We start from the raw sequence: 27,588 nt of genomic DNA, 5'->3' as shown, positions 1-27,588 counted from the left end.
AGAGAAACAAAAAGAGCCCAATGAACACTCGGCATATTCAGTAGGCATGGAATTGGAGAGTGGGGGAAAGGAACACCAGAGGGAGGAGTGGAATGGAATGGCTGGAACCCTGATCAGAAACACCCCAAACTGCAACAGTTTGTTGCAGAACCCAGTGGTTTTAATCTATTTGTCTTTTGTTTTAACTATATAAATTTGTGTTGCAAACTTCCCTGAAGATCCCTTGTGGGCAGCAATAAGATAAAAATATTTTAATAATAATTAAGATAATGATGATCTTCCAGATGAAAGTGAATAGACACCTTTCTCTTGAGGGTTTAATCACTGTAGCTTGTGTTATGTGTCATGCCAAGATGAGGAACCATAGTTGGAAAACCTGATATCCATATCAGGTAACTTTAAAGCTGGAGAGATTATATTAGCAGACAATTTTAATTCTATGTTTGACCATAGACTAGATAGCTTTGAGCAGTAAGTAGAATTTCATCAGTCTCCCCCCCCACTCTTCCATAATTTAAATAGTGGCTTTAGATACATTTGTTAATAAATACATGGAGATACTGTTGATACTCGGCTCAAATTCTACCCTTTCTTTTCTACCCACCCTAATTCATACTATGGATTGGGGTTTTTTTTTCATTTCATATACTTTTTTCAATCACTCTCCATGCAAAAAAAAAATGACCTATGATTTATACGAACCATGTACCACTATCTTTTTTATTAAGAAATATATTCTTTCCTTCCAGACTTTCCTCTTCTTGTTTGTATTGATCACGATGTGAATTGCCATCTGCCCTATCAATGGCTTTAGCTTTGATTGCTCCTCCCTCTCATTTGTTCCTCTGAATCTGTTGACAAGTCACAGTGTCACTTTTCCTTGTACAATACTAAGAAAATCCGGCCATTCCTGTATTCTGCAACTTCATTTGGGAGGATTCGTGTAGTACCTATGTGCTGGGACCATTATTTGTATGTTGCTTGCAATTTGATTTTATATAGATGATAATCTGGGGGATAAATGTTGTCTGCATGAACTGCAGAAAGGTGAAATGCTGAGGTGGCTGCACTAAACAAATAGGGTTCCATATGTGACATGTAGCTAGAAGAATAATACCCTGCCATACACCCCTCATATCCAACCCCATACTCAGGGGCGCCAAGCACTCTTTGCTGCTTATTAGGCAGGTATTGCCAGTGCAGGTACAGCTGGGCCTGGCAGCTGTATTGTGGTTTGTAAAGTATATGGTATGAAAATACTGGCTATTCGCTTGATTCTTGTTGTGGATGCTATGTGCAGAATATTTTGTGTGACAAGGCCACACTATTCCAGTGACTCTTTTGTGACAAAACAATATATTAGACTTGTTCTATCTTGAGGCTCCCCAAGGTCAAGAAAATAATTGTCCAGACTTCCTCAGGTATAGTAATGCAATCCTCTGTGTACTTACATGGCAGTAAATTCCACTGAACATAGTTGGATTTATTTCTAAGTAAATGTGCATGCATAGGATTGCAGTATAAGTCAGTTTTTGTTTGTTCTCAGCCTTGGAATGTGCTACTGAAAGAAAAATGAGGGGAGCACGACCATATGGGTACTTAGTGTGTTTTTAATATGTTTGGGCAGGGGAGTGGCCCCCAGTGGTGGTGGGGGCAATGCAGTTCTCCCCAACCATCGGAGGTTGCCCATTCCTGGACTAAACTGTGGACAAGTTTGAAATTTCTAGAGACCTGTTTCAAATGATGAATGGAGTATGATTTAATTTTTCAATGTCCAACTAATTCAGATGATGATCTCGAGCTACTCTACAGAATATTTAGAATTCCAGGAACCAAGAGACACTTGTACAAAGAAAGGTCCACAGACATATTGGGCAGTATCTGATTGTCTTATCAGTATTATTATCATTATCATCATCATCATTATTATTATTATCAATCACATTTCTATACCGCCTAATAGCCGTAGCTCTCTGGGTGGTTTACAAAGATTAAAACATTAAAAATACAATATACAGAGATTAAAAACCATTTACATAAAAACACATAAACAGACAATATACACAAAAGAAACATATATCTAAAACAACTTCAAACAATCTCAACAACAAGCAATAGCCATAAGACATTCCAGGATCAATTAAACATTTATCATATACTGTCGAATGCCTGGGAGTGAACCTTATATCCATGATATCAACCTGTGTAGCAGAGGTTTATCTCTACTGTATGGGATTGCTTAGTTCTAACAGAATCGAGGGTCTAGCTACAAGTTGTCTTTCTGTGCTTTTTCAAGCTCTCAGATATCTGTTTTGAGATGGAGTTAGCAGAGCTGTACACAGTATTCTAATTGTGGATTCACCACAGATTTATATCATGGCATTTATACCCACAGTTCTTCACTACTTGGAGAGACAAAAAAACAGACGTACCTAGAATTGTGTTTTCTGTTTTTGCTATGCTAGCTGATGTAGAGAGAATGTTTGGGGACTGAAATTAATTCTGTTCACTCTGTCATTGGATATGAACTGGCAGAGTTCTGAAGGATGTGGCATTACTGAATGTACATTGACTTTAAAAACACCCACCCCCACCACCAAAGGCCAGTTTCTGGCTCTTGTGGTTGTAGAGAGAGAAGCTAGGAAACCTTTGTTGAGTGTTGGATATAAGCATAGAAACCAGAGGAAAATTGGGTCAGCAGTTAAATGGTTAAAAAGCAGGTGTTGGGGCTTGTATGCACCTAGATGTTCTGCTCCCCCAAACCCTGGATGTATTTGAACTGGCTATGCCCTGCTTAGTGGTAATGAGATGACCTCTACACATGCTCAAGGAAACTACTGTCCATCCTTTCAAAGGCTGAGCCTTGATATTTGGAACAGGGTACTAGTGCTGACACCTGGCATATGTGAAGCCCTGCTTCCAGGAAAAGATACAGTTCTCTTCCCCAACATACCTGTTGCTACCCTCTTGCTCTTGAGTCTCCCACTGTTGGATCGATCTACTCTCAGAAGAATAGCCACTGCAGATGTTGGTCCTTTTAAAATTTTGCTTTCCTCATTAAGTTACTGCACATTTCTGCTTAGTCTGTCAAACAAACTCCCCCCGTTAGCCCAGAAGCTGCTGTCAGCTTCTTGGTAAGTCAGTCTTAAGCAAACGACATTTTGGCAGGGAAGTCCATGCCAGCCAAGCAGGATCGCAGACACTTCCTTTTCTTTGCTGCCACCAACAGGCCACCCTGTTTTGAATGTTCCACCTCCCTGTTTTATGTTGTTTCCTGTTTGCCTGTTTCTTTTTAATGCAGCATCCTTACCTTTGCAACCAGTCTTAAGGCTGCAAACTATTGTTCTAGGCTAGAATTTCTGCTGGGGTCAGATTTATCTGATCATCCCCTTCATGGATCACTGCCTTGTTGTGGCGAAGGGGCTTGCGTAACTCAGTGAAGCCATAAGCTATGCCGTGCAGGGCCACCCAAGACAGACAGGTCATGGCGGAGAGTTCTGACAAAATGTGGTCCACTGGAGAAGGAAATGGCAACCCTCTTCAGTATTCTTGCCAAGAAAACCCCATGGAACGTATCATAAGGCTAAAAGAGATGACGCTGGAAGATGAGCCCCTCAGGTCGGAAGGTGTCCAATATACTACTGGGGAAGAGCAGAGGGTATTTCCAAGTAGCACCAGAAAGAGTGAAGTGGCTGGGCCAAAGCCAAAAGGACACTCAGCTGCGGATGTGTGTGGTGGTAAAAAGAAAATCCGATGCTATAAAGAACAATATTGTTTAGGAACCTGGAATGTAAGGTCAGTGAATCAAGGTAAACTGGAGGTGGTCAAACATGAGATGGCAAGATTGAACATCGACATCTTGGGAATCAGAGAACTAAAATGGACAGGCATGGGCAAATTTAATTCAGGTGACCATTATATCTACTGCAGTGGGCAAGAATCCCTTAGAAGAAATGGAGTAGCACTCATAGTCAATAAAAGGGTAGGAAAAGCAGTACTGGGGTACAATCTCAAAAACGATAGAATGATCTCAGTATGAATCCAAGGCAAACCATTCAACATCACATTAATTCAAGTCTATGCCCCAACCACTGAGGCCGATGAAGCTGAGGTTGATCGGTTCTATGAAGACCTACAACACCTTCTAGAACTAACACCAAAAAAAGATGTCCTCTTCATCATAGGGGATTGGAATGCTAAAGTAGGAAGTCAAGAAATCACCGGGATTATAGGCAAGCATGGCCTTGGTGTACAAAATGAAGCAGGACAAAGGCTAGTAGAGTTTTGCCAAGAATCATAGCAAACACTCTTTTCCAACAGCACAAGAGGCAACTCTACACATGGACGTCATCAGATGGTCAATATCTAAATCAGATGGATTATGTCCTTTGCAGCCAAAGATGGAGAAGCTCTATACAGTCAGTAAAAACAAGACCTGGAGCTGACTGTGGCTCAGATCATGAGCTTCTTATTGCAAAATTTCAGCTTAAATTGAAGAACATAGGGAAAACCAATGGAACCAATTACCTGGGGAGGTGGTGGGCTCTCCCACACTGGAGGCCTTCAAGACAAGGCTGGACAACCATTTGTCAGGGATGCTCTGACTTGGATTCCTGCATTGAGCAGGGGGTTGGACTCGATGGCCTTGTAGGCCCCTTCCAACCCTACTATTCTGTGATTCTATGATTAACCACTAAAACATTCAGGTATGACCTAAATCATATCCCTTATGAATATACAGTGGAGGTGAGGAATAGATTGAAGGGATTAGACCTGATAGACAGAGTGCCTGAGGAACTATGGACAGAGGTCCGTAACGTTGTTCAGGAGGCAGCAACGAAATCCATCCCAAAGAAAAAGAAATGCAAGAAAGCAAAGTGGCTGTCTGATGAGGCTTTACAATTAGCTGAGGAAAGAAGGGAAGCGAAAAGCAAGGGAGAAAGGGGAAGATATATCCAACTGAATGCAGAGTTCCAGAGAATAGCAAGGAGAGACAAGAAGGCCTTCTTAAATGAACAATGCAAAGAAATCAAGGAAAACAATAGAATGGGAAAGACTAGAGATCTTTTCAAGAAAATCGGAGCTATCAAGGGAACGTTTCGTGCAAAGACAGGCATGATCAAGGACAAAGAAGGCAGGGACCTAACAGAAGCAGATGAGATTAAGAAGAGGTGGCAAGAATACACAGAAGAACTATACAAGAAAGATGTTAATGTCCCTGATAGCCATGATAGTGCGGTCACTGAACTTGAGCCAGACATCCTAGACAGTGAAGTCAAGTGGGCCTTAGGAAGCATTACTAACAACAAAGCTAGTGGAGATGACAGTATTCCAGCTGAGCTATTTAAAATCCTCAAAGATGATGCTGTTAAAGTGCTGCATTCAATATGCCAACAAATTTGGAACACTCAACAGTGGCCACAAGACTGGAAAAGGTCAGTTTACATTCCAGTTCCAAAGAAGGGCAATGCCAAAGAGTGTTCAAACTACCGTACAATTGCGCTCATTTCACATGCCAGCAAGGTGATGCTCAAAATCCTACATGCTAGGCTTCAGCGGTATGTGAACTACCAGAAGTACAAGCGGGGTTTCGAAGAGGCAGAGGAACTAGAGATCAAATCGCCAATATTCGCTGAATCATGGAGAAAGCAAGAGAATTCCAGAAAAACGTCTATTTCTGCTTCATTGACTACACTAAAGCCTTTGATTGTGTGGATCACAACAAACTGTGGCAAATTCAAAGTGATGGGAGTACCAGACCACCTTACCTGTCTCCTGAGAAACCTGTACGAGGGTCAAGAAGCAACAGTAAGAACCAGACATGGAACAACCGATTGGTTCAAAATTGGGAAAGAAGTATGACAAGGCTGTATATTGTCGCCCTGCTTATTTAACTTATATGCAGAGTACATCATGAGAAACGCCAGGTTGGATGAATCAGAGGTAGGAATTAAGATTGCTGGGAGAATTATCAACAACCTCCGATATGCAGACGATACCACCCTAATGGCAGAAAGTGAAGAGGATCTAAAGAGCCTCTTGTTGAGGGTGAAAGTGGAGAGTGCAAAAGCTGGTTTGAAACTCAACATTAAAAAAACTAAGATCATGGCATCTGGCCCCATCACTTCCTGGCTTATAGAAGGGGAAGAAATGGAAGCAGTGACAGATTTTATTTTCTTGGGCTCCCAGATCACCGCAGACAGTGACTGTAGCCATGAAATTAAAAGACGCTTGGTCCTTGGGAGGAAAGCTATGGCAAACCTAGACAGCATAGTCAGAAGCAGAGACATCACCTTGCCGACAAAGGTCTGTATAATCAAAGCTATGGTTTTCCCAGTAGTAATGTATGGCTGTGAGAGCTGGACTATAAGGAAGGCTGAGTGCAGGAGAATTGATGCTTTAGAACTGTGGTGCTGGAGAAGACTCTTACAAGTCCCCTCCTGGACTGCAAGGAAGTCAATCAGTCAATCCTAAAGGAAATCAACCCTGAGTGCTCATTGGAAGGACAGATACTGAAGCCAAAGCTCAAATATTTTGGCCACCTAATGCGAAGAGAAAACTCCCTGGAAAAGACCCTGATGCTGGGAAAGTGCAAGAGTTTCAGTGCAGTGCAAGAGTTTAAAATACAGATTTAAAAAAGCAAAGATAAAAATTTAGAAAGCTAAAATGCTAAAATGCCTGGGAAAATAAAAAGGTCTTCACCTGGCGCCGAAAGGGATACAATGTAGGCGCCAGGCGAACCTCACTAGGGAGTTCATTCCAGAGCCGGGGTGCCACAACAGAAAAAGCCCTCCTCCTAGTAGCCACCCGCCTCACTTCCTTTGGCAGGGGCTCATGGAGAAGGGCCGCTGATGATGATCTTAAGGTCCGGGCAGGCACATATGGGAGGAGGCGATTCTTCAGGTAACCTCGCTGCAAGCCGTTAAGGGCTTTGAATGTTAACACCAGCACTTTGAATCGGGCCCGGAAATGGACTGGCAGCCAGTGCAGCTGGAAACGTACTGGCGTAATATGAGCTCGCAGGCCAGTCCCTGTTAACAATCTTGCTGCCCTATTTTGGACTAGCTGAAGTTTCCGGACCGTTTTCAAAGGCAGCCCCACGTATAACGCATTGCAGTAATCCAGACGAGAAGTTATCAGAGCATGGATAACTGTAGCTAGGCTATCTCTGTCCAGATAAGGGCGTAGTTGGTATACCAGCCTAAGCTGATAAAAAGTGCTCCGTGCCACTGAGTTCACCTGTGCCTCAAGTGACAGTTCTGGATCCAAGAGCACCCCCAAACTACGAACCCGATCCTTTAGGGGGAGTGCAACCCCCTCCAGAACAGGTTGAATATCACCTAGCTGGGCAGACGAACCACCCGCTAACAGTACCTCCATCTTGTCTGGATTGAGTTTCAGTTTATTAGCCCTCATCCAGTCCATTACCGTGCCCAGCCACTGATTCAGAACAGCCACTGCCTCACCTGGTTTTGATGAGAAAGAGAGGTAGAGCTGGGTGTCATCTGCATATTGATGGCACCTCAGCCCACACCTCCGGATAACCTCCCCCAGCGGTTTCATGTAGATGTTAAACAGCATGGGGGATAAAATAGAGCCCTGTGGAACCCCATGGCACAATTGCCATGGCACAGAGCAATAATCCCCCAGCACCACCTTCTGGAATCGGCCATCCAAGTAGGAGCGGAACCACTGTAGTGCAGTGCCTCCAACTCCTAACCCAGACAACCTATCCAGAAGGAGACCGTGGTCGATGGTATCGAAAGCCGCTGAGAGGTCCAGGAGAATCAACAGGGTCGCACTCCCCCTGTCCCTCTCCCGGCAGAGGTCATCCCACAGGGCTACCAAGGCAGTTTCCGTTCCAAAACCAGGCCTGAAGCCCGACTGACATGGATCTAGATAATCCGTTTCATTCAAGTGTGCCTGGAGCTGTCCTACAACCACCCGCTCAAGCACCTTGCCCAGGAAGGGGATGTTGGCCTCTGGCCTATAATTGTTAACATCGTCTGGGTCCAGGTTAGGCTTTTTCAGGAGTGGTCTAATTACTGCCTCTTTTAAAGCGGCAGGCACCACTCCCTCTCTCAAGGAGGAATTTACAACCTCCTGGACCCAGCCGGACAACCCCTCCTTGTTTGATTTAATAAGCCATGTAGGGCAAGGGTCAAGCACACAAGTGGTCGATCGGACTTGGCCAAGCACCTTGTCCGCATCCTCAAGCCTCAGCAACTGAAACTCATCCAATAAAACTGGACCAGACGGTGTTCTGAACGCCTCTACCAATGGAACGGCATTAATGGTGGTGTCCAATTCATGACGAATCTGAGCGACCTTATCCTCAAAGTGCTGTGCAAACTTGTCACAGCGTGCTACCAACGGTTCCACTGTCTCTCTCCCTGGCCCAGAATGTAACAGGCCGCGAACCACTCGGAAAAGCTCCGCTGATCCCCAACAATACCATTTGTTGGGGATCATGAGTGGGAGGGTGCTATTGTTTTCATGTCCTGCTTGTGGGCTTCCCATTGGGATCTGGTTGGCCACTGTGGGAGCAGAATAGGCCTTTGCTATGATTCAGCATGGCTTTCTTATGTACACTTAAACATTTTGGACGCACATACCTCTTAAAGCCAATGTATGTGGAGTTCTTTGTTCACCGTTGATCTGCAAACGAACTTTTGTGCACAAAGCAGTTAGGGATAGAAGTTGGTGCAAACTGCCTACCCATGTGAGAGTCCTTTGCGTGAATTGGCCCACTGTGAAATTATGGGAAACAGAGAGAGTCCACTTGTTATACAAAAGTAACTGTTTATGAGAAAATGGTCTTGATTTCTGATAGTGGCCCGGACATCCATCTCCTCCCATCTTTCTGGCAGTGAACATACTCTTGGCTCCACTTCCTCTCAAAAGCAGTTATTTATACCTGGGATTGGATCCCAAGGTTCCTCTCTTTCTCTCTCTCTCTCTCTCTCTCTCTCTCTCTCTCTATTTTAAAAAAGGAAGTTTTGTTTTATTTTTGTTTTCATAATTTACAAAAGAGTGGGAAGGGAGGAGAAAGAAAACAGTTTCAAACTTAAAAATGGATATTTACAGAGTTGTCCGATGCTCGTATACATTAAATATTTAGTAGCAAAAATATCAAATATATTGTGTACCATGTAGTAGGGTATTTTATTGTTGGGAACATAAACTCAAGTAATACTTAATATAAAAGTATGCAATTAAATTTTAGAGGGTGTTTTTTTAAGTCTTCAGAACATCCCTTGAAGGTTCCTCATTACATGGTCACTTGGGAAGGCTCTTGGGATGAATGGCTTTATAAAAGCATAGCTCATGGCTCCTGAGCCATTAGAGCAATGGGGAAATCCATGATTACAGTAGGTGCTTTTTTAGTGGCTTATCAACACAGGAAAGTGTTTCTGGTCATTTCCAAGGCAGAACAGCTGTGTCCCCTTCTCTCCCTCTCGTGTGTGTGTGTGTGTGTGTGTGTGTGAGTGTCTTGGCTGAAGCCCTTAGTGGGAACCAAGGAGCCAGCTTTTTCTGGGCGTGGTACTTGTATGTAGGAGCGTTGCGGGTGGGGGTGGCGTCAGCAGCCTCCACACCTTCACCGGCTGTTCAAGGTTCATAGGCTGTTCCCAGCTTCCTCTGGAAGATTTGCCACCTGCACTACTAGCACAGACAAACGGACAGACAAACGAGTGGAGGATGTTGATCTGGGAGGAGAAAAATGCCCTGGAATGGCTTCCATCGCAGATTGTTAAGCTGTTTGGCAAGGGTGAGTTGGGTTTTCCTTGAAGAAAGCTGAGGTGATTTCCCTGGTTCAACCCCACAAAGGCTTTGTGTGTTAAGAAGCAGGGAAAGTGTGCTGGTGAAAACCGGAAGGAAACTGGAGAGGGATGAAAGTTACAGAAGCTGGTGGTGAAGGGTGCCTGCAGAGCACAGACCTGTTGGCACTTGCTTGTCTGCCTGCCGAGCTCCTTGAAACCAGGGGAGAGCAGCAGGCAGGTCTGTGTCGGAGAGAGTCTTTTGGGTTGTGTGTTGTACAAAGAACGCTGGGCTCAGTGCAAGTCTTAGAAGAAAGAACAAGGTGTTAGCTGCGCATCTGGGTACAAAGCAAAAACCTAATCACAGGCCTTGCTCGCTCACAGCACTGTTTAGGAATCTGAGGCTGTACTGATGATACTGGAACTTATTGCTGCTTCACACATGATATTTCCCCTACAAATCGTGTCGAAAGACCATGGAAGAATCTATTTTATCAAGTATACTGCAGGAGTCACCATTTTCATACTAACAAGCATAGATCTTGCAAAACAGAAACTCATAGGATCCTTACATGTGGTAGTGTACACGTTCCTCCCCATATTTGTGTACCTCGGTGTAGGGAAAATATCTTGTGTGAAGCAACGTTCAGTCTCTTCCTAAGGACTTTGGAAGTGTCTCTTTCTACTTTCTGACCTGATACTTCAGAGCCAGGTTAAGAAGTCTGTCCTGTTCTGGCCTTGGCTGCTACCCTCTATAACATTAACTGGAAAATGTTGGTTTTCATTCTAGAAAAAAAATGTGGTAACTTCCATTCAGTTAAAGGCAATCCATCATAAGTGTGACCTATGAACACATATTTTCAGGCACCTGGAAATGGCTCCAATGAATTTATTTCTGTTTCTTTTCTTTCCTGGTTCATGTGTAAATCAGGAATGGGTTTGTTTGATAAACAGTAGATTTTGAGGCTATCATAAGTGACAACTGCATCGATCCACTCCAACTATCTGCAGCATCTAGGCCAGTCCATAATATACCTCATAATCAATCTTTCATCCTGCCTAACTGAAGCACTTCCAGGGCATATTGTGATGGCAACTCCCTGCAGTATTGGTTTGGTGCTTGTGAAGTACCCACTTTGCTGGCTTCCCACACAATGTAGGTACTCTTTTTTGGCTCTGTTGCCTCATATGATGTTGGCTGTGTTGGCCTGGTGTTTACCGTTTCCTCCAGTGCAGACAGTATAGGTCACACGTCTGTCCCTCATGTCAGAAGTATAATTTGGATATGCCCATAGTGAAGCAGAGCAACGGAGCAACGTTACCTGCTTTCTCTGTCTTGTACATTCTCTATGAAGAGCAAGATAGCTGTGAGATGGGCTCTGACATAGTGTAGCAGATGAATGCTATATTGGAGGCAGGGCCCAGAGGCATTGGGGGTAATAAAGATGGTGGTGGCTGCAGACACCTGGCCTAATACTTTCCCATACTGGGTCCTAAATTAAAATAAAATAAAGTGCTGACAGTGAGCTTGGCATTAGGGATTCAGTTTTAAGAAGTTAGTAGTGTAGACTTGAATCTTCATATTAACTTCAGATATTCTCTGAAAACCAGGTTATTTTTAAAGGGCAGTTTAATATGTCAGCTCTGGAGTACCAATGAGAGGGAAATCATCAAAAGAAAGTAAAAAATAGCCCAAAAAGTGGAAGAAGGGGTGGGGGGAAATACCAGTGCTTCTGCCTCCTTTCCATCCAGCTGGTCCAACCCCAGCAGGGCTTTAGATAAGGCGGTTCCTCTGCCTTCAGGCCTTCCCACCCCCATAGGATTTGGCTGCCCATGTGCAATTCTTATCTTGTTGGCCCTCACCACACCCTTTCAGTTTGGCTGCTATTAATCCCATTTTACAGGGAGGAAACTTTGAGAGACGGTGACTTTGCCGTTGGCAACTCAGCAGGGCCATGATTAAGTTGAGATCTGAACATAACTATCCATTTACTGAATTATCCTGTCACACTAAATCTCCCTCCCTAATTGAGGCTGTGTCTGTCTTTTGACATAAACTTTGAATGGAAGCCCATTGTTCTGTTCGCAGCCATCAGAGCTGCTATGGGCGCTAGACCTCACTTACACACTTTTGCTTCTACAAGGGAGAGGCAATCTTTACTGAATATCCCACTGGCAAAAATAGGTGACTTTTAACATTGAGCATTATGTATATGCCACAGTATAGGTCATGTACTGCATTTCTGACTAGTAACTATAAACTTTCACTTCTAGAATATTCTGGGCACTTACCATTCCACAACTTGCTTATTGACCTTTCATATATATGATTTCAAATCAACCCTTTTTCTTGGTGGTTTCAAGTTTGATGAAATCACCTTGATTTAAACTAATATATTTATTATATTAGTATAATAAATATATAAATATAAATATATATTTATATATTATATATTTAAATATATTATATATTTATATATAATATAAATTATATATTTAAACTAATATATGCCCAACCTGCCGCGCGTGTTCTTTGATATGTTTTTTTAATGTGCTTTTATTTGAGTTTTAATTATAACTTTGTTATCTTATCTGTATTTCATTGTTAGCCACCTTGAGTGCTATTTTTAGTAGAAAGGTGGGATACAAGTTTAATAAGTACACATTAATTAATTAATTAATTCGTTGTAACTTGCATAATTCAGGTTAATGCTTCAGGGCTCCTTAACAAGCTCTCTCTCTCTCCCTCCTCTCAGAGTTCCCCCGGTTCCTGATTACTCCCTATCCTGGCAGCGATGAAAGGATTCCAGCCTCTGCTTCCCCAGGCATAAATTCCTCAAAACACCCTGTGAACCAGCTCCCTGCAACCCTGACCAATGCTAGCCACATTATGGAGGACTGGAATGATGTGGCTCAATCACCTGCTGGTGCAACCTCCCTGAGGGCTGGACTGCTGCACAGTGCCAACAACAATGCTTCCTCTGGGCCCTGGCGAGGCCTGAAAAGCCCTTCCCTCTCTTCTGCTGCCCCCCGCTCCAGATTAAGCTATCTGGAGCGTGTGGTGTTGGAGATTGTGGAATCAGAGCGTATGTACGTGCGGGATTTACGAAGTATCATCGAGGTAGGTCTGCCTGTCATGCCTGCCTGCCTGTTAGGATGGAGTTACTCAGTTCACTGCTACAGCATGTACTGTCATAAAGGCCACCCATCATCCAGTTTTGGCATGAAAGTCTTCTTCCATTTAGCCCTAGGAGACCCTGGTCTGGGCAGGAGGTTAGGAGGAGCTGCAGCCTTCAGGCCTAACAGGCTCCTCCATGTGTTACTGGGTTGGGCGCTTGTTCTTTTCTCTCATCAGTCAACTTCACGCTCCCTTTGCCACTCAGGAGTGTACTGACAAGTCTTTTCCAGAGGCACAAAAGACCTACTACCTGCCATGTTGCACAACATGTGAATATGATGTGTTGGGTGTGCTGTTATGGGCACCATTTATCTGCATGTTATGGCTGAAGCTATGTCTGGTGGTTTTCATGCTAATAATGGCATGGGATAGTGTGTAGAAAGGTGGCTTCCTGCTCTGTTAGATACTGCTTGGGTGTAGTATAGGCAACATAGTGTCTGATGGGGGCTGTGGATTATATGCAATCTCCCCAGAGCGCTGATTGAGTTGCCATCCCCACAACTCCCACACATTTAGGTGGTTGGAACTCATTTATACGAGTTGTGCTGTTTGCTTATTTGCTGTGTGGCGATGCTCATGGCATAACATGACTTGGCAGGATTACTTGGGGAAGATCATAGACACTCAAGAGCTGCTGCTGCGACCAGAACAAGTCAGTGCGCTCTTTGGAAATATCGAGGATATCTACAAGCTGAACAGGTGAGCGTGATGTACGGCCCTGTGGCATCATGGACATCCCCATTAGTTTCTCTCTTTACAAAGTTCCCCTATCCTGATTCTCAGTCCTCTTTAAAAAATAAGCACAGCAAAAAGCAGGCTTTCCTAAATAGTCTCTAAACGGTCATGACAGTGATTGTGAGGCTTCCTTACTCGCTCCCGCTTACCATCCTGTTTCTCCCTTGTCCGCAAAGCTCTGTTAACAGTAATAAGAAAACAGCCATGTGCTTATTCCCAGTGCATTTTTGGGCCCAGTTTAAAGTGCTGGTTTTAATCTTTAAAGCCCTAAACCAGGGATGTGGAATCTCTGGCCAGCAGGCCTAATTTTTCCACACAGAGAAAGACAAAATGGGTAGGAGAGATGTGTGATGTCAGTGGGTGTGGCCACAGCCACTGATACCATCCAGGCCGAGGAGGGACTGGCATGAACAGTTCACCTCCCCACCCAGTTGCAATTCTGTACCCCTGCTGTAATCGGTTTGGGACCAGCTTACTTGAAAGACTGTCTTCTCCCATATGTACCTACCCGAATGTTAAAGTTTTGTTCAGAGATCCTGCTCCCAAAGCCCATGCCAAATGAAGAGAGGTGGGTAACAACTAGGGAGAGGGTCTTTTCAGCATTGGCACCCTGATTATGAAACAACTTTCCTAGAAATACTTCCCTGGTGCCATCCTTATGTTCTTTGCTGAAGGCTGTTTATTCACTTCTGCCTTTTAAATAACTGGGCCCCTCAGCGTAAAATCAGTTTTTAATTGTGTTTTACTTTTTAATAGTTTTAATAGTTTTATACTGTATTTGTTTTGTGAGCCACTCACAGAACTTGTGTTATGAGGTGGCTATATAAATATAGGAAATAAAACAAAATAGAATAAATATTCCTAGCCAAGGCCTTCCATGGGACAGTTCTATTGCTACTCCAGTGTTGTGAATGTGAATCCCCATTAAGTCTCAATGGAAGCAAGGAGGGACAGAGTGACCACTCGCTGTTATCAAGCCTATCCTGGCTGGATGGTGTGAGCAGCAAGGTTCTGATAAGTCTATGTGAAAGGGATGAGCTCTCCTTTTGCCATTACTGGAAAGTGGGAGCCAGATTTCTGTCAAATCTAACTCTAAAGTTCCCCAAATATTGATGTGAGTGTTTGACCCTTGGGATTTTCTTCAGCAGTACTGGGTGGTGCTAACTCTGACTAGGAAAGGGGTTTGGTAGTAACAGCGTATTCTTGGCACATCTGGCTTAAAGCAGACTGTTTCGGCCCTGGAGCAGTGAAGCAACAGCCTTTCCTGTGTGAGGAAGTAGCGAGGGGAGGAATGGGCATGGACAAGCCAAGTTCAAATGACTCCTGGGTTACTGGGCATTCTGACTTGAGTTGCTTGCCTGCTCTGTGAACCTGTTTCTGCTCCTGTGTTTTACCTTTCTAAATTAAAAGTTGCTTGGGGCAGAAACTACCTCACATCATGTGTCTGTGAGACACTCAGTGCAGCTGGGAAATCCACTCTGTTTGGGGCCTTTCTTACTATGGTAACCATTTAGGGATTTAAAAAAAAATGTTAAGTAGTATTGAAGCATCACAAATTAATGCATAAAGTTTAAATAACAAATATGATAATGCAAATAGCTGCTGCTCAGGGCAGGAGGACTGGTTGGTCATTTAACCAGAGGGTGCTTTTCTTTCTGTTTAATGTCTGCCTTGTGTTTTTGACTCCCCTGGCAACAGTGGAAGGGTTCCCCCTGTTCAGGTGGGTACTGTGCCCCAATCCTTTGCATGATCTGCTGCCCTGCATTCGGCTTCTACATTTGGGAGTTGGATGGAAGGAAGAGGTTCTTTTGTGGTTTGCCTGTAGCATGCACCTATCCATTCCTTGAGTGTCTGTGCTGTTAAGCTGCTGTGCCTAGAATACACTAAAACAAGGGTAGGCAACCTGGTCCCCTCCAGATGTTTTGGACTAAAGCTCTCATCAGCCCCAGCATAGCAAGGCCAATTGGGGACAATGGGAATTGTAGTCCAAAACAACTGGAGGACACGGGGTTGCTTACCCCTATACTAAACCAAGACTTCATCATGTGTGGGTGTCTGGCTGGCTGATTATTTTTTCTCTCTTCATTTCTGCCCAGTGAGCTCCTGCAGGATCTGGACAGCTGCCACAATGACCCTGTTGCTGTGGCAAGATGTTTTGTGGACAAGGTAAGGAGATGAGCAGATACTGCGTTGTGGTAATTTCTGACCACGGGCAGTGGAGTGACCCAGCAGGCACTGCCCTGTGTGAGCACTTTGCCACCCTCATTGGGGTGCTTCCATTAAAGATAGGCAAGCTTTAGCCCAAAGGTATGTAGGATCATAGAATCATAGAATAGTAGGGCTGGAAGGGGCCTACAAGACCATCGAGTCCAACCCCCTGCTCAATGCAGGAATCCAAGTCAGTGCATCCCTGACAGATGGCTGTCCAGCCTCGTCTTGAACGCCTCCAGAGTGGGAGAGCCCACCACCTCCCTAGGTAATTGGTTCCATTGTCCTATTGCTCTAGCAGTCTGGAAATTGGATGAGGTTGGTGTTCCTTTTGCAGACTGTGCTGGGCATGTTTGAGAATCAGGTTCTGGGCAGCTGAGCTACTGGGTACAGGTGAGTGGGTGAATATCCAGTCATCTCACACTGATTGTGTTCTGTCTTTCCCCAACAGAACCAGGAGTTTGATATCTACACTCAATATTGCAATAACTACCCAAAGTAAGTGCAATGCAGACAGTTGGCTTGGTTCCATGGGGCCTTGGGCAGCTTATTCTCTTCTAACAAAATCTTCTTACACACAGGAAAGCTTCTGGGCAGCCTCTGTCTCTGCTGAGTGAAGAACAGTTTACACATAGGGCTGTGTGTCTTAAAAATATATATATACATGATCTGTGACAAGGTAGCCCCATTCCTGCACTAAGAAGAGCTGAATTCTTCAGCCTATGTAAATCATGCAAATTTGCTTATTTTACATACCTTTGTTCTGTTTCTTTGTCTTATCCCCACCCCAAGCTTCTAATATTTTGTTAGCCATTGTCCATGCACGTTTAAACATCATAGTCTCAGGGGCTAGAAACGTGCCTTGAATACAGTGCTGCCCTGTATGCCTGCCCAGTCTCTTCACTTGAGCAGCAGTGCAATCAATACATGTCCCTGTATGGTGTGTTTGCTTGCTTTGTCTGATGGACCTGATCCCTGCACTGGAAAGGGAAAGAAACTCCCAGATATAGAGCTTTCAACTTTGGCCTAGAGTTGAATCAGGCATATACAGACTAGCTAGCGAGGGCCGCATGGCAATCTCCCAGCCTCTGTTCCCCAAATGTAAAATGGAAGCACTGCCATGCCTTGTGTTCATAAATGAGACCGGGGCTCCTTCACACGGAGTTTTTATCCTGTGATTGACATGGCTCCTTCACAGAAGTTTGCGGGCTCTTTACTTGACGCCATGACCCTGCCGTGACTCTCCAGGGCATCTCCTGCACTAAATGCCCTTTGTTCCGTTTTTAAAGAGATCGCAGATAACGAGCTATGAAATTACCCGTTGTGTTCTGCTTCAGTTTCCTCAGTGAAAAGAGTTAAGTGGCAAGAAGAAGAGCGAGATCAATAAAAGATAATGTCAGACTCAGATACAGGGAGAAGGAGGGGGGAAGGGAGCGCTGTAAAAGGGAGTCAGTTGTGATCGTGCATTTAAAACGGAAGCAAGAAGCCCCGTTTTAAATGCAGGATTTTAGGCTGCTGTAGAGATGCCCAAGGGTTCTGAAGTACTAAAAGTGCAATTGAACTCATATTGATAATCACTGACAGAAGTCCTCTGCAAAGTATTTAAAGACCAGAGATTATTCTCAAGATCAGCTTGCTATAGAGCATTGCAGAGCATGGTTGATCTCTGGAGGAGATGGATTTCCCTGTAACAGGCTAATTTTCTAGATCTTTCACACTGTCCAATGGAAAGCTGCTTCCAGAGGTTGGAACGTACATTGCTGAGATGCAATTTCCTTTCTCAGTTAGGCAGTCTCGCTGGCTTCCAGAGCTTAGTTCTAGGCTCTACCACCACAGTCCCTTGCCAGGGTATTTGAGCATGCCTGCTTATCCACTTCTCCTTGAGGGAATGCATAAGGTTGTCTGCTTTGACCTTTGATGTCACTCATTGTCTACTGGGTTTCGCTCTCCAGCTCTGTGGCAGCTCTGACCGAATGCATGAGGAACAAGCAGCTGGCCAAATTCTTTCGCGAGCGGCAAGAGCAAATCCGTCACTCTTTGCCCCTTGGCTCCTATCTCCTCAAGCCTGTCCAGCGCATTCTCAAGTATCACTTGCTCCTACAGGTAATATATATTATTGCAAAAGGTTACTTGTGTTAACTTTGTAGCTTTGGGATCTTCTTATTGTAAAGAAGAAATCTACACAGCATTTCACAATCTCTTAAATACAGCAGTAAATTGTGCAGATGTGTGTTCAAGCAAAGATATCCTCCCTCTTAAAAGACCTGTGGAACACAATTCAAGTTGGAATAATCTGAGAACTAATAGAGGGAGGGGCCGTGGCTCAGTGGTAGAGCAGCTGCTTTGCATGCAGAAGGTTCCAGCTTCTCCAGGTAGAGCTAAGGAAGACTCCTGCCTGAAGCCCTGGAGAGCTGCTGCCAGTCAATGTGTCAACAATGCTGGTGTGTCAACAATGCTGGGCTAGGTGGACCAAGGAACTGTGGATTCCTTGAGGAAGCAGTTACTTTGTCCTACAAAAATGCTCTAATGACCACAGGTGTAGCAACAACATCAGATTCAAGAACTATAGGCCACATCTATACAGCAAACTGATCCATTTTCAACTAGGTTACTTTGTTGTTAATGACTCTAGGTCTATATAATTTGAGTGAGTTTTTTGCACAATTCCTCAAGAGAGTGTCTGCACTGAAACAAACAAGTAGCCCTGAGGGTGGAACAAAACCCCAACAGCACCAGGATCCCTAAAGAAACAAACAGCCTAACGATCTGAGATAGCCCACAAGTGTGTAAACCCAGCCACTGCCCCCCATGATTCTGGAACACTGTACATTATTGGCCAGATACAAATGCAGCACAAACCCTGTGATCCAACAGTACAATATTTTGTGCTCGCATTTAGACAAATCCTAAAATTGTGTGAGATCATTTGTCAACTGTGTGCTCTGCTGGGGGCCCAGAGTTTGGTAAGCTGGGCACAGGTCAAAGGCACCAAATTGGGGGGAAATATGGGTGTTGGGGGTGGGCTTACAGCTTCTGGTTTACCTCTTTGTTGTGTGTACGCTGTTCTCTTAGGAGATAGAAAAGCACTTTGACATAGAAGAGGATGGCTACGAAGTGGTGCAAGAGGCGATGGACACCATGACCTGCGTGGCTTGGTACATCAATGACATGAAACGGAAGCATGAGCATGCTGTGCGGCTTCAGGTAATTGGAAAGGGGAAAGTTGCTGGGTGTGGTCTGTTGTGATACTGAGCTTGGATGATGGGTAGCTGTAGTGATACACAGCTGCTGGTTGTATATTCACAGCTGTCTGATATGTCATGCCACCTTTCACAGCCCATAAAATCAAATTGTCTTGAAGGACGTGTGCAGGATGAAACCAACTTGGAAAACACAACAGCCATCCTACGTCATTGCTGTCTTCCTGATGTGCTATCTTTCTGCTGCTTCTCTCTCTCTCTCTCTCTGTCTCTCTCTCTCTCTGTCTCTCTCTCTCTCTCCAGGAAGTGTTACAGGCTAAGAGAAGACTGTTTCATCAAATTTTAATAGAGAAAAGGGTTTATTCCATTTCCCCTATTTTGTGTGGCACTCCCTATTCCCATTCCATTGTAATACTTCACTTCCTGTTTCAGACCTCTGTACACCCCTGTGCACTGTGTGCTGTTGTGCATCACTGTTTCACACTCCTCCCCTTATTTCATCCATCAACACGCTTCTCAATGGCATGCTCCAGATGTTTAACCCCTGTGCCCTTTCACATACTACTCTCATTCCATACCCTTCCCAGACGCTCTCCCAAAGCGCTGGACTGTGACATCAAGGAGATGTGCAAAGGATCATGTTTGCCTAGCTGGAAGACCCACCCTCTGGCCTGGATATGCTTCTCCCCTCAATGCCAGATGATGTAGGACAATTGTCTTCAACCTTTTTAGACCCAGGACCCACCTTTTCCATACAGCCATGCACAGGACTCTCCGTTAGTCTTTGAACTATTTTTGAACCATGCGTCTCCATCTTGCTTCCTTTCCTGCCAGGGTGACTAGATGTAAGGGAGGACAGGGCTCCTGTATCTTTTAATAGTTGCACAGCAGAAGAAATTTCGGTAGAATCTTGCATCTTGTCATGCAGAGTGAAGAAAAACTGCACCTGTTGAATTTTTCAACTTCACTGTTAAAGATGCAGGAAGTCTGTCTTCTGTTGCTTATGGTCACCCTCTCTTGCCTTTCTCTCTCAAAGACAAGCCCCCCCTCCCCATGTACATCCTAAACAAAGTAAGTAATGGTGATGCCACTGCTGTGACCCACAGGTTGGGTTGTGATCCACTTGTGAATCCCCAACCCACTGGTTTAGTGCAGGACAGGGTTGTAGTTATACAGAGATGAGGGAAAGATTCTCTGCATGTTCTCAAATGCATTCCTTTGTTGATATTTAGCATGTTCTGAAGGTGAACCCTGGTCCTGAAAATGGATTATTGGTTGAGCCTGAACACAAGGCCTGGGCTTGCACAACCTGACAAGACAGAGTGTGGGTTGTGTGAAGTTGTCATTAGAACTATGGGTTGCTGTTGAATCATGGGTTGTGTTGTGCGAACCCAGCTGCGCTAACAACTATGGTTTGTTAAGCACAAACAACCCACAAAGAGAACCCATGTTTTATTGTTGGGCTGTGAATTGTGGGTTGTTCGTGGTTAATAAACCATGGTTCATTAATGTAGCAGGGTTCACAAAACACAACAACCCATGATTTAACAACAACCCATGGTTCAAAGACAGCCCATACTCAACCTGTACTCTGGTTTGTCGTGTTGTGTGAACCAGGTCAATGTAAGCCCTGCAAATGCCCACAAAATGGCACCCTTAACAGATCCAGGTGCAGCACCTGTTCCTTCAACTTCCTTATTCTCTCATAGCTTGTGTATCCTGTTTCCCCTTGTTACATCTTATTATTCCACATCCATTTACATTATACTGTCTTGCAGACACCCTTCTCAGATTCCCGCCCTTCCTCAGCATTAATGGCAAGGAACGATCTTTTGGGGAATTAATGACAACATTTCCTAACTCTGTTGAATTTTCATTTTGCTACTCTTAAAGTTCTGGCAGTGCATGTTGGTGGTGGTGTTAGGTCTTAATTTGGTTTTCACTTATGTTTTGCTAGCCTATTAATTTAATTCTCTTGGGTGTTTCAGCAAGGAGTGGTCACCACATTGATGACACTCTGCAAAAACAACAGACAGGCTTTTAAATAACTAGAGAAGTAATTTAGTCTGCAGCAATCAGTTCTTTAGTCATCTAGCTGACAAAGGAAGAATGACATCCAGAGTCTGGAAATAAATATGGATTAGAAAGGAAGAGCAGGTTACTAAAGATGAAGGGATGTCATCTGTAAGAGTCTGTCCAGAGCTAAGGCATGTGGTGGGAGTAAACATTTTTCTAAATGACACTTTATGCCTGGGTTTGTGGATTTTTGTTTTGTTTTAATTATGAAACCTGTGGATCAGAATCTGGTCAGTGGAAGCTGTGTAGTACATGCCACTTTATTAGGTTTCAGGCTGGAATGGATGCAGGAGTTTCCGATGGAATGTCCTGTAATAATACAGGAGCTCAGACTGAATTATTGTCAAGATGCCCAGTCTGGCTTTAACCTGTGAAACTGGAATCCTCTCTATGTAGAGGGAATGTTGAAGCATGGTGGGGAGATATCCAAGCTGCCAAAGATTACTAAAAGAATAGTAATTAAAAGATTACTGTATAAATGCTGAAAGAAAATAAATTTTGAAGCTTGTGTTTGCTAGCCACTTTAGTCCAATCTACAACCTTTTTGAGGACAGGAAGGCCTGGCATGCTACGGTCCATGGGGTCACGAAGAGTCAGACATGACTTAACTACTGAACAACAACAACAACAAACCTTTTTGAGCCTGAACCAATCCACCATCCGAGTTTCTGCTATAGAAAATCTTAGAAAATTTCAAAAGATGTAGAAGACAGGGACAAATACTTAGGATTCTTTTCTTTTGACTTTTAAAGAAGAAAGAGACTCTCTAGCTATGAAACCAAAAGCTTCCGATTATTTATTTTGTTAATACTAGACATGTATTTTTAAGACTGCTGACAGATTTAGAGAATATGATTAATGTTTCTGGGGGAACTTGTCTTCTGACTTTTGTTAATAGTGTAAGAAGAGCCCTGCTGGATCAGACCAAAGGCCTATCTAGTTTAGAATTTTGTTCCCACAGTGGTCAACCAGTTGCTTCAATGGGAAGGCCACCATCAGGACTTGAGTGCAATAGCACTTTCCTGCTTGTGTTCCCTAGCTACTGATATTGTGAGGGATACAGTTCTGGTCACTGCGCCTACAAAAGGATATTGTAGGGTTGGAAAAGGGCAGAAAAGGGCAACTAAAATGATCAAGGGGCTGGAGCAACTTCCTTATGAGAAAAGGTTACAACAGCTGGGATTGTTTAGCTTACAAAAAGTCAAGTAAGGGGGGAGATGATAGAGGCGTACAAAATTAGGCATGGTGAAGAAAAAGTGCATAGGGAGACATTTTTCTCCCTCATAATACTACAACTCAGGGTCATCCTGTGAAACTGATTGGTGGGAGATTCAGGACTGATAAAGGGAAGTACTTCTTCACACAGCACATAGTTAAACTATGGAATTCACTTCCACAAGATGCAGTGATGGCCACCAATTTGGATAGCTTTAAAGGAGGAGTTGACAAATTCATGGAGGATGCCTATCAATGGCTACTAGTCCTGATGGCTCTATGCTACCTCTAGTATTAGAGGCAGATGCCTATGTACACCAGTTGCTGGGGAACATGGGTGGGAGGGTGCTGTTGCATTCATGTCCTGCTTGTGGGTTTCCTGTGGGCAGCTGGTTGGCCACTGTGTGAATAAAATGCTGGTCTAGATGGATCCTTGGTCTGATCCAACATGGCTCTTCTCATGTTCTTATGTGCTGCCTCTCATATTGGAGGTAATATATATCCATCATGACACTGATAGCCCAGTACTCCATGTATCTGTCTAAATGAATCTGCTGAAATGTATGTATGTATTTATTACATTTCTTTACTGCCCAACAGCTGAGGCTCCCTGGGCGGTTCACAACAACTAAAACCATAAAATACAACATGATAAAACAATATAAAACTTAAAAGTTGAAAAATAGCGTATAAAACCAAAGTAAAACCCAGCAGCAGTTACAGCCTAAGGAAAGCCTGGGTGAAAAGGTGTGTTTTTAGGAGGCTTTTGAAAGATGCCACATTTTCTGCCTCCTGAACTGCATGGGGAAGGGTTTTCCATGGAGTGGGTGCTGCTACAGAGAAGTATTTAGCATATTGTATTTAGTAGTCTGTATGCTACATATATAGCACCTTAACTGTTTTTGTTTTAAGTCTCAAATTGCTACAAGGTTCAGATGACTTATTTAAGGTTGATGGAATTCTGTCAGAGATCAGGGATTTGAACCAATACAGGCATCTTTGTGCTCTCTTTGGATTTTCTTGAAGTGGGACTTTTCTCTGACTTTTCCTTTTGCGGATTACAGGAGATTCAGTCATTGCTTATTAACTGGAAGGGCCCGGACCTGACAACTTATGGAGAGCTAGTCCTGGAGGGCACCTTCCGTGTCCATCGGGTCAGGAATGAGAGAACTTTCTTCTTGTTTGACAAAATCTTGCTGATAACAAAGAAGCGGGGCGATCATTATGTATTCAAAAGCCACATTCCTGTAAGTGAGCCCAGCTTTGTGATTCTGTTGCATAGGTAATGGATGCTTCAGTGCCATTAGTTCTCTCTCCCTATTTTGGGGTGGGTGGGGTGGGATCAGGAGAGTATCTCTGGTACTGCTATCGGTTAGAGGAGATGAAAAGATGGTTCGTTCTTTGTTGGCTGGGATCTCATACCTGACAGCTGAAACAGATGTGAATTTATGATCCTCTGTAGAGGACCCCAGGGTAAACATGACTACCTGACTCTTCATTTCCTCCCACGCCCTCACAGCCCAATTCTGTGCATAACCCAGCAGGGGAGAGGCATCAAAGGGGCTGGTTTCAAAATTAAGTTGGAAGCAACTTAATGTAAATGCGTACCCCTCGGAGAGTGATATATATCCAATTGCAGGAGGATCTCCTCCCCACCCCCAGCCCGCCAGAATAATTTGTATTCCTAATTGTGAATGCAAAACCAAAGCCTGGAGCTCTTCCAGACTGATTTTAACTAACAATAAAAAGGTATGAGTGAGTGTGCTACTATTATGTATAGACAGCCAAAGAAAAACCTCCACTCCCTCTTTTGATGCTAATGGCTTGATATATCTATTGCAATGGTGTCTACTGGCCCCCGAATTTGATGCAGTGCTGAGACTGTGCCCAAGCTCTACCCAGTCATTTCTGTCTTTATTTTGCTCTTGCCAAGCCCAGCCCTTTCTCCTCCTGCACCATCAAACACTTCTATATTTATATAAGCGGCCCCCTCCATCCTAAAGGTACAGGTAACAGCATGTTCTCTAAAGAAAAGAGAAAAAACCCTTACAAAAGTTATAACTCAGTCCTCATCTCATGCTATTTGTGGTCACCCAAAGTGCAAACATGTTGCTCGGTGGAGGGGCCGCCTCTGAGATCTTTGCATTCCTAAAATGACACAGAGCCGGTAAACCTGATTGTGTTGGGGGTGGTTGTCGAAGGTCCGTTGCAGCCTTCCCCAAAGTGGTGCCCTCCATATGCTTTGGACTTCAACTCCAATCAGCCCCAGCTAGTATGGTCAGTGATGAGCAATGCTGGGTGTTGTAGTCTAAAATACCCGGAGAGCACCAGGTTGGAGACCTCTGCGGCAATGGGGGCATCGCATTGGATGTCTCTTGCTTCTGACCCTGTAGTGCTCCTCCCTGATGTTGATTGAGAGCACCCGAGACTCGCTGTGCTTCACTGTCACCCACTACAAGCGCAACAAGCAGCAGTACAACATCCAGGTGAGGAGATGAGCCACTGGCATTCTTAGAAGTCAGCTGAAGGTAGGGATGTGCGAAAGTCACTTACCTTTTCGAAGGGTTGATTCGCGGTGGGGGGGAGGCGCCCCGCACCTCCCCCCAAAATCCTAACCCGGCTGGCTCTGCTCCGCAGCAACTCCACGGAGCCGCCGGCCGGGTGCATTCGCAGGCATGCGGAGCCTGCGGACGCAAATGGTGGCGGCTACAGTGGCTGCCATTTGTGTTTCTGTTTTTTTGCCGTGATAGGCTACGTAAATATTTACGTAGATATTTATGTAAATATTTACAGGGGCCATTTGCGCCCCTGTCTTTCGCCGTGATAGGCTACGTAAATATTTACGTAGCCCATCACAGCAAAAAAAATGGGCACAAATGGCGGTGGCTACAGCGGCTGCCATTTGCGTTCCCTTTTTTTGCCGTGATAGGCTACATAAATATTTACGTAGCCTATCACAGCCTCCGCAGGGACGCAAATGGCGTCCCTGCGTTAGCCGTGATAGGCTATGTAAGTATTTACGTAGCCTATCACGGCAAAAATGGGGAAGCAAATGGCTGCTGCAGATGCGGCCGCCCTTCGCAAAGCAGCATGAACGGCACCAGGTAAGTGCTCCGTTTCACGCGCCTTTCGCAGGGTGGTGGGGCGGGGGGGGGGCTTCGTTCCACCACGGATTTCAGGGGCCAAGATGCACTGGCATTCGGCCTCACTGAGATCCGTGGCGGAAACCTCTGACATCCCTAGCTGAAGGTGGCTTTGAGGGGCAGGCATGCCAATGTTGAAAAAAGGCAGGTGGGGAACGGGAATGGGAAGGCCAGTAGAAGGACTGGAGAAAATAGATGCTGTTGGGTTTTAGCATGGAGAATGCAAGGACCAGGTTGTGTTGGATGGAAGGGGATGCGAGGGAAGAAGGAAACAGGCCAGTTTGGTGATGGGTTGCGCTGCTAAGTGATGCTGGCTTGTGGAAAATGTCCAGCAATAAGAATGCTAAGTTTGGATCACAGAATGCGAGTCATTGAGTGCTGGAGAAGGTGGAATTGGTGTCAGTGAGCAGACACTGGCAGGAGGGATAGTGTGTGCCTTTGAGTAATAACTGCAAAATGGTGGCAGGATTCAAAGGGCTGCGCTGCAGCAGGGTCAGCTGGGTAATCCTGTCTTCCAAATTTATGGCATGTCTGTCTGTCACCAGGCCAAATCCGGGGAGGAGAAGCGGGTTTGGACTCATCACATCAAGCGTCTGATCCTAGAAAACCACCATGCCATCATCCCTCAGAAAGTGAGTAGAAGCCATCCTTTCCCTTAGGGCAGCCTTCTCCAACCTGGTGCCCTCCAGATGTGTTGGACTACAACTCCATCATCTTCATCAGCATGGGCATGGTGGGAGTTGTAGTCCAACACATCTGGAGAGCGCCGGGTTGGAGAAGGCTGCCTTAGCGTGTCTGCAAAATGAATGCTAGAAGCTCCATGGAGTCTTCTGCCATTCCCTAAGCAATGTCCCAAGAAATGTTATTTTGGGGACTGGGGGTGGAGAGGCTGAGGGAAATGTTCAGTATATCCATTCTTATAGGCATCTTTGTCACCCTAAAGTCCTTTCCTGGATCCTGAGTATGAATGTGACCTGCTTATGAGCCTGATTGGCTCTACTTAATGAATCCTCCAAAACCCAGCCATATTCTTCAAGCTATGCTTATTTATTTATTCTTTATTATTAACATTCATATACTGCTTTATCTGCTAAAAAGCCATCAAGGCAGCATAAAACAATTTAAGGCTGAGGCCTAAGCACTCCCATAATGTGGGTGCGTGGCAGGCTTGGTGTTTGGGCCTTTGTCTGGTTCCTTTATCCAACTGAGAAAGGGATGCATGTCTGGAACAGTCATAGAGGAATTTGTCCTTGGTGGACAGGGAATATTAAATTCAGGGAAATGTCTCCTCCCTTCCTCTTCCACATCTCTTATTTGGTGGGGGAAGAGGGTGCAGATTTCCCTATTGCCCCTGCTCTCAGGATGATGGCTTTCCTTTTTACCTTAGTTGAGTGCTAAACCAATACCTTCTTTCCTTCAGGCCAAAGAAGCCATCTTGGAAATGGACTTGTACTGTAAGTTGCCCCTCTTCTTGTCTCAAAAGTCTGTTTCCTGCATCCTTCCTCCTGCCTGCAATTGTGATCGGCAGAGCAAACCAGTCGATCTGTCAAAATATCCCAACGCAAGGCTTAGAGTGTACTCTACCTCATAGGAGTTGGGTTCTTTCGTCTTGTTTGGGGAATTTACACAGCAGCAGAAGCAACAATAAGCAGGTTGAGATTCTGAGGGATGCAGCAACCCTTATTGATGACCTAAGTCTCTGTCTCTTGTAACTTAATATAATTGTCACGCTCTGGGGTTGAGGATTGAGCCTGGGTTTGCTTACTGGAGCCTCTGCTGCTACACATGTTATATTCATGGGAGAGCAACAGTGAATAAGATAGTGTTGGCTCGGCTTATGCCTGGCGTGGTCTGGTCACACTTAGTGGGGCCAGTTAGCAGGCTTTTATACACTCCCACTTCCTCTTTTCAGATCCTTCTTGCTATAAATACAGTCCAGAGCGGCTGAAGAAGTCCTCGTCATGCCAAACTACAGAAGACGTTCCTCAGCGTGGCCGCCAGGGCCGACGGCAATCAGGTAAACTGTGCTGGGATAGGGACGTACCTATTCGAGCAATGATGCAGGAGGCAAGGTG

The 27,588-nt window shown here is 44.6% G+C and overlaps 1 protein-coding gene across 1 annotated transcript in view; it reads left to right on the top strand.

Annotated features, from left to right (window-relative positions):
• The window catches only part of PLEKHG3 (pleckstrin homology and RhoGEF domain containing G3), a 71,973-nt gene that overhangs the window by 21,118 nt on the left and 23,267 nt on the right, over positions 1 to 27,588 (top strand). Inside the window, exons 2-12 of the mRNA XM_084804406.1 lie at positions 12,515 to 12,879; positions 13,535 to 13,635; positions 15,768 to 15,837; positions 16,331 to 16,377; positions 17,832 to 17,982; positions 18,952 to 19,083; positions 23,435 to 23,617; positions 24,764 to 24,856; positions 26,059 to 26,145; positions 26,934 to 26,967; positions 27,426 to 27,530. Of these exons, the coding sequence (XP_084660532.1) occupies positions 12,649 to 12,879; positions 13,535 to 13,635; positions 15,768 to 15,837; positions 16,331 to 16,377; positions 17,832 to 17,982; positions 18,952 to 19,083; positions 23,435 to 23,617; positions 24,764 to 24,856; positions 26,059 to 26,145; positions 26,934 to 26,967; positions 27,426 to 27,530 (1,234 nt within the window). The 5' untranslated portion in view covers positions 12,515 to 12,648. The remainder of the gene's footprint in view (positions 1 to 12,514; positions 12,880 to 13,534; positions 13,636 to 15,767; positions 15,838 to 16,330; positions 16,378 to 17,831; positions 17,983 to 18,951; positions 19,084 to 23,434; positions 23,618 to 24,763; positions 24,857 to 26,058; positions 26,146 to 26,933; positions 26,968 to 27,425; positions 27,531 to 27,588) is intronic.

Source organism: Heloderma suspectum, chromosome 1 (assembly GCF_057233095.1).
Source record: "Heloderma suspectum isolate Gila_16-S chromosome 1, 16-S_ref, whole genome shotgun sequence".
Lineage (NCBI taxonomy): Eukaryota > Metazoa > Chordata > Lepidosauria > Squamata > Helodermatidae > Heloderma > Heloderma suspectum.
This window is presented reverse-complemented; position numbering and strand designations above follow the sequence as displayed.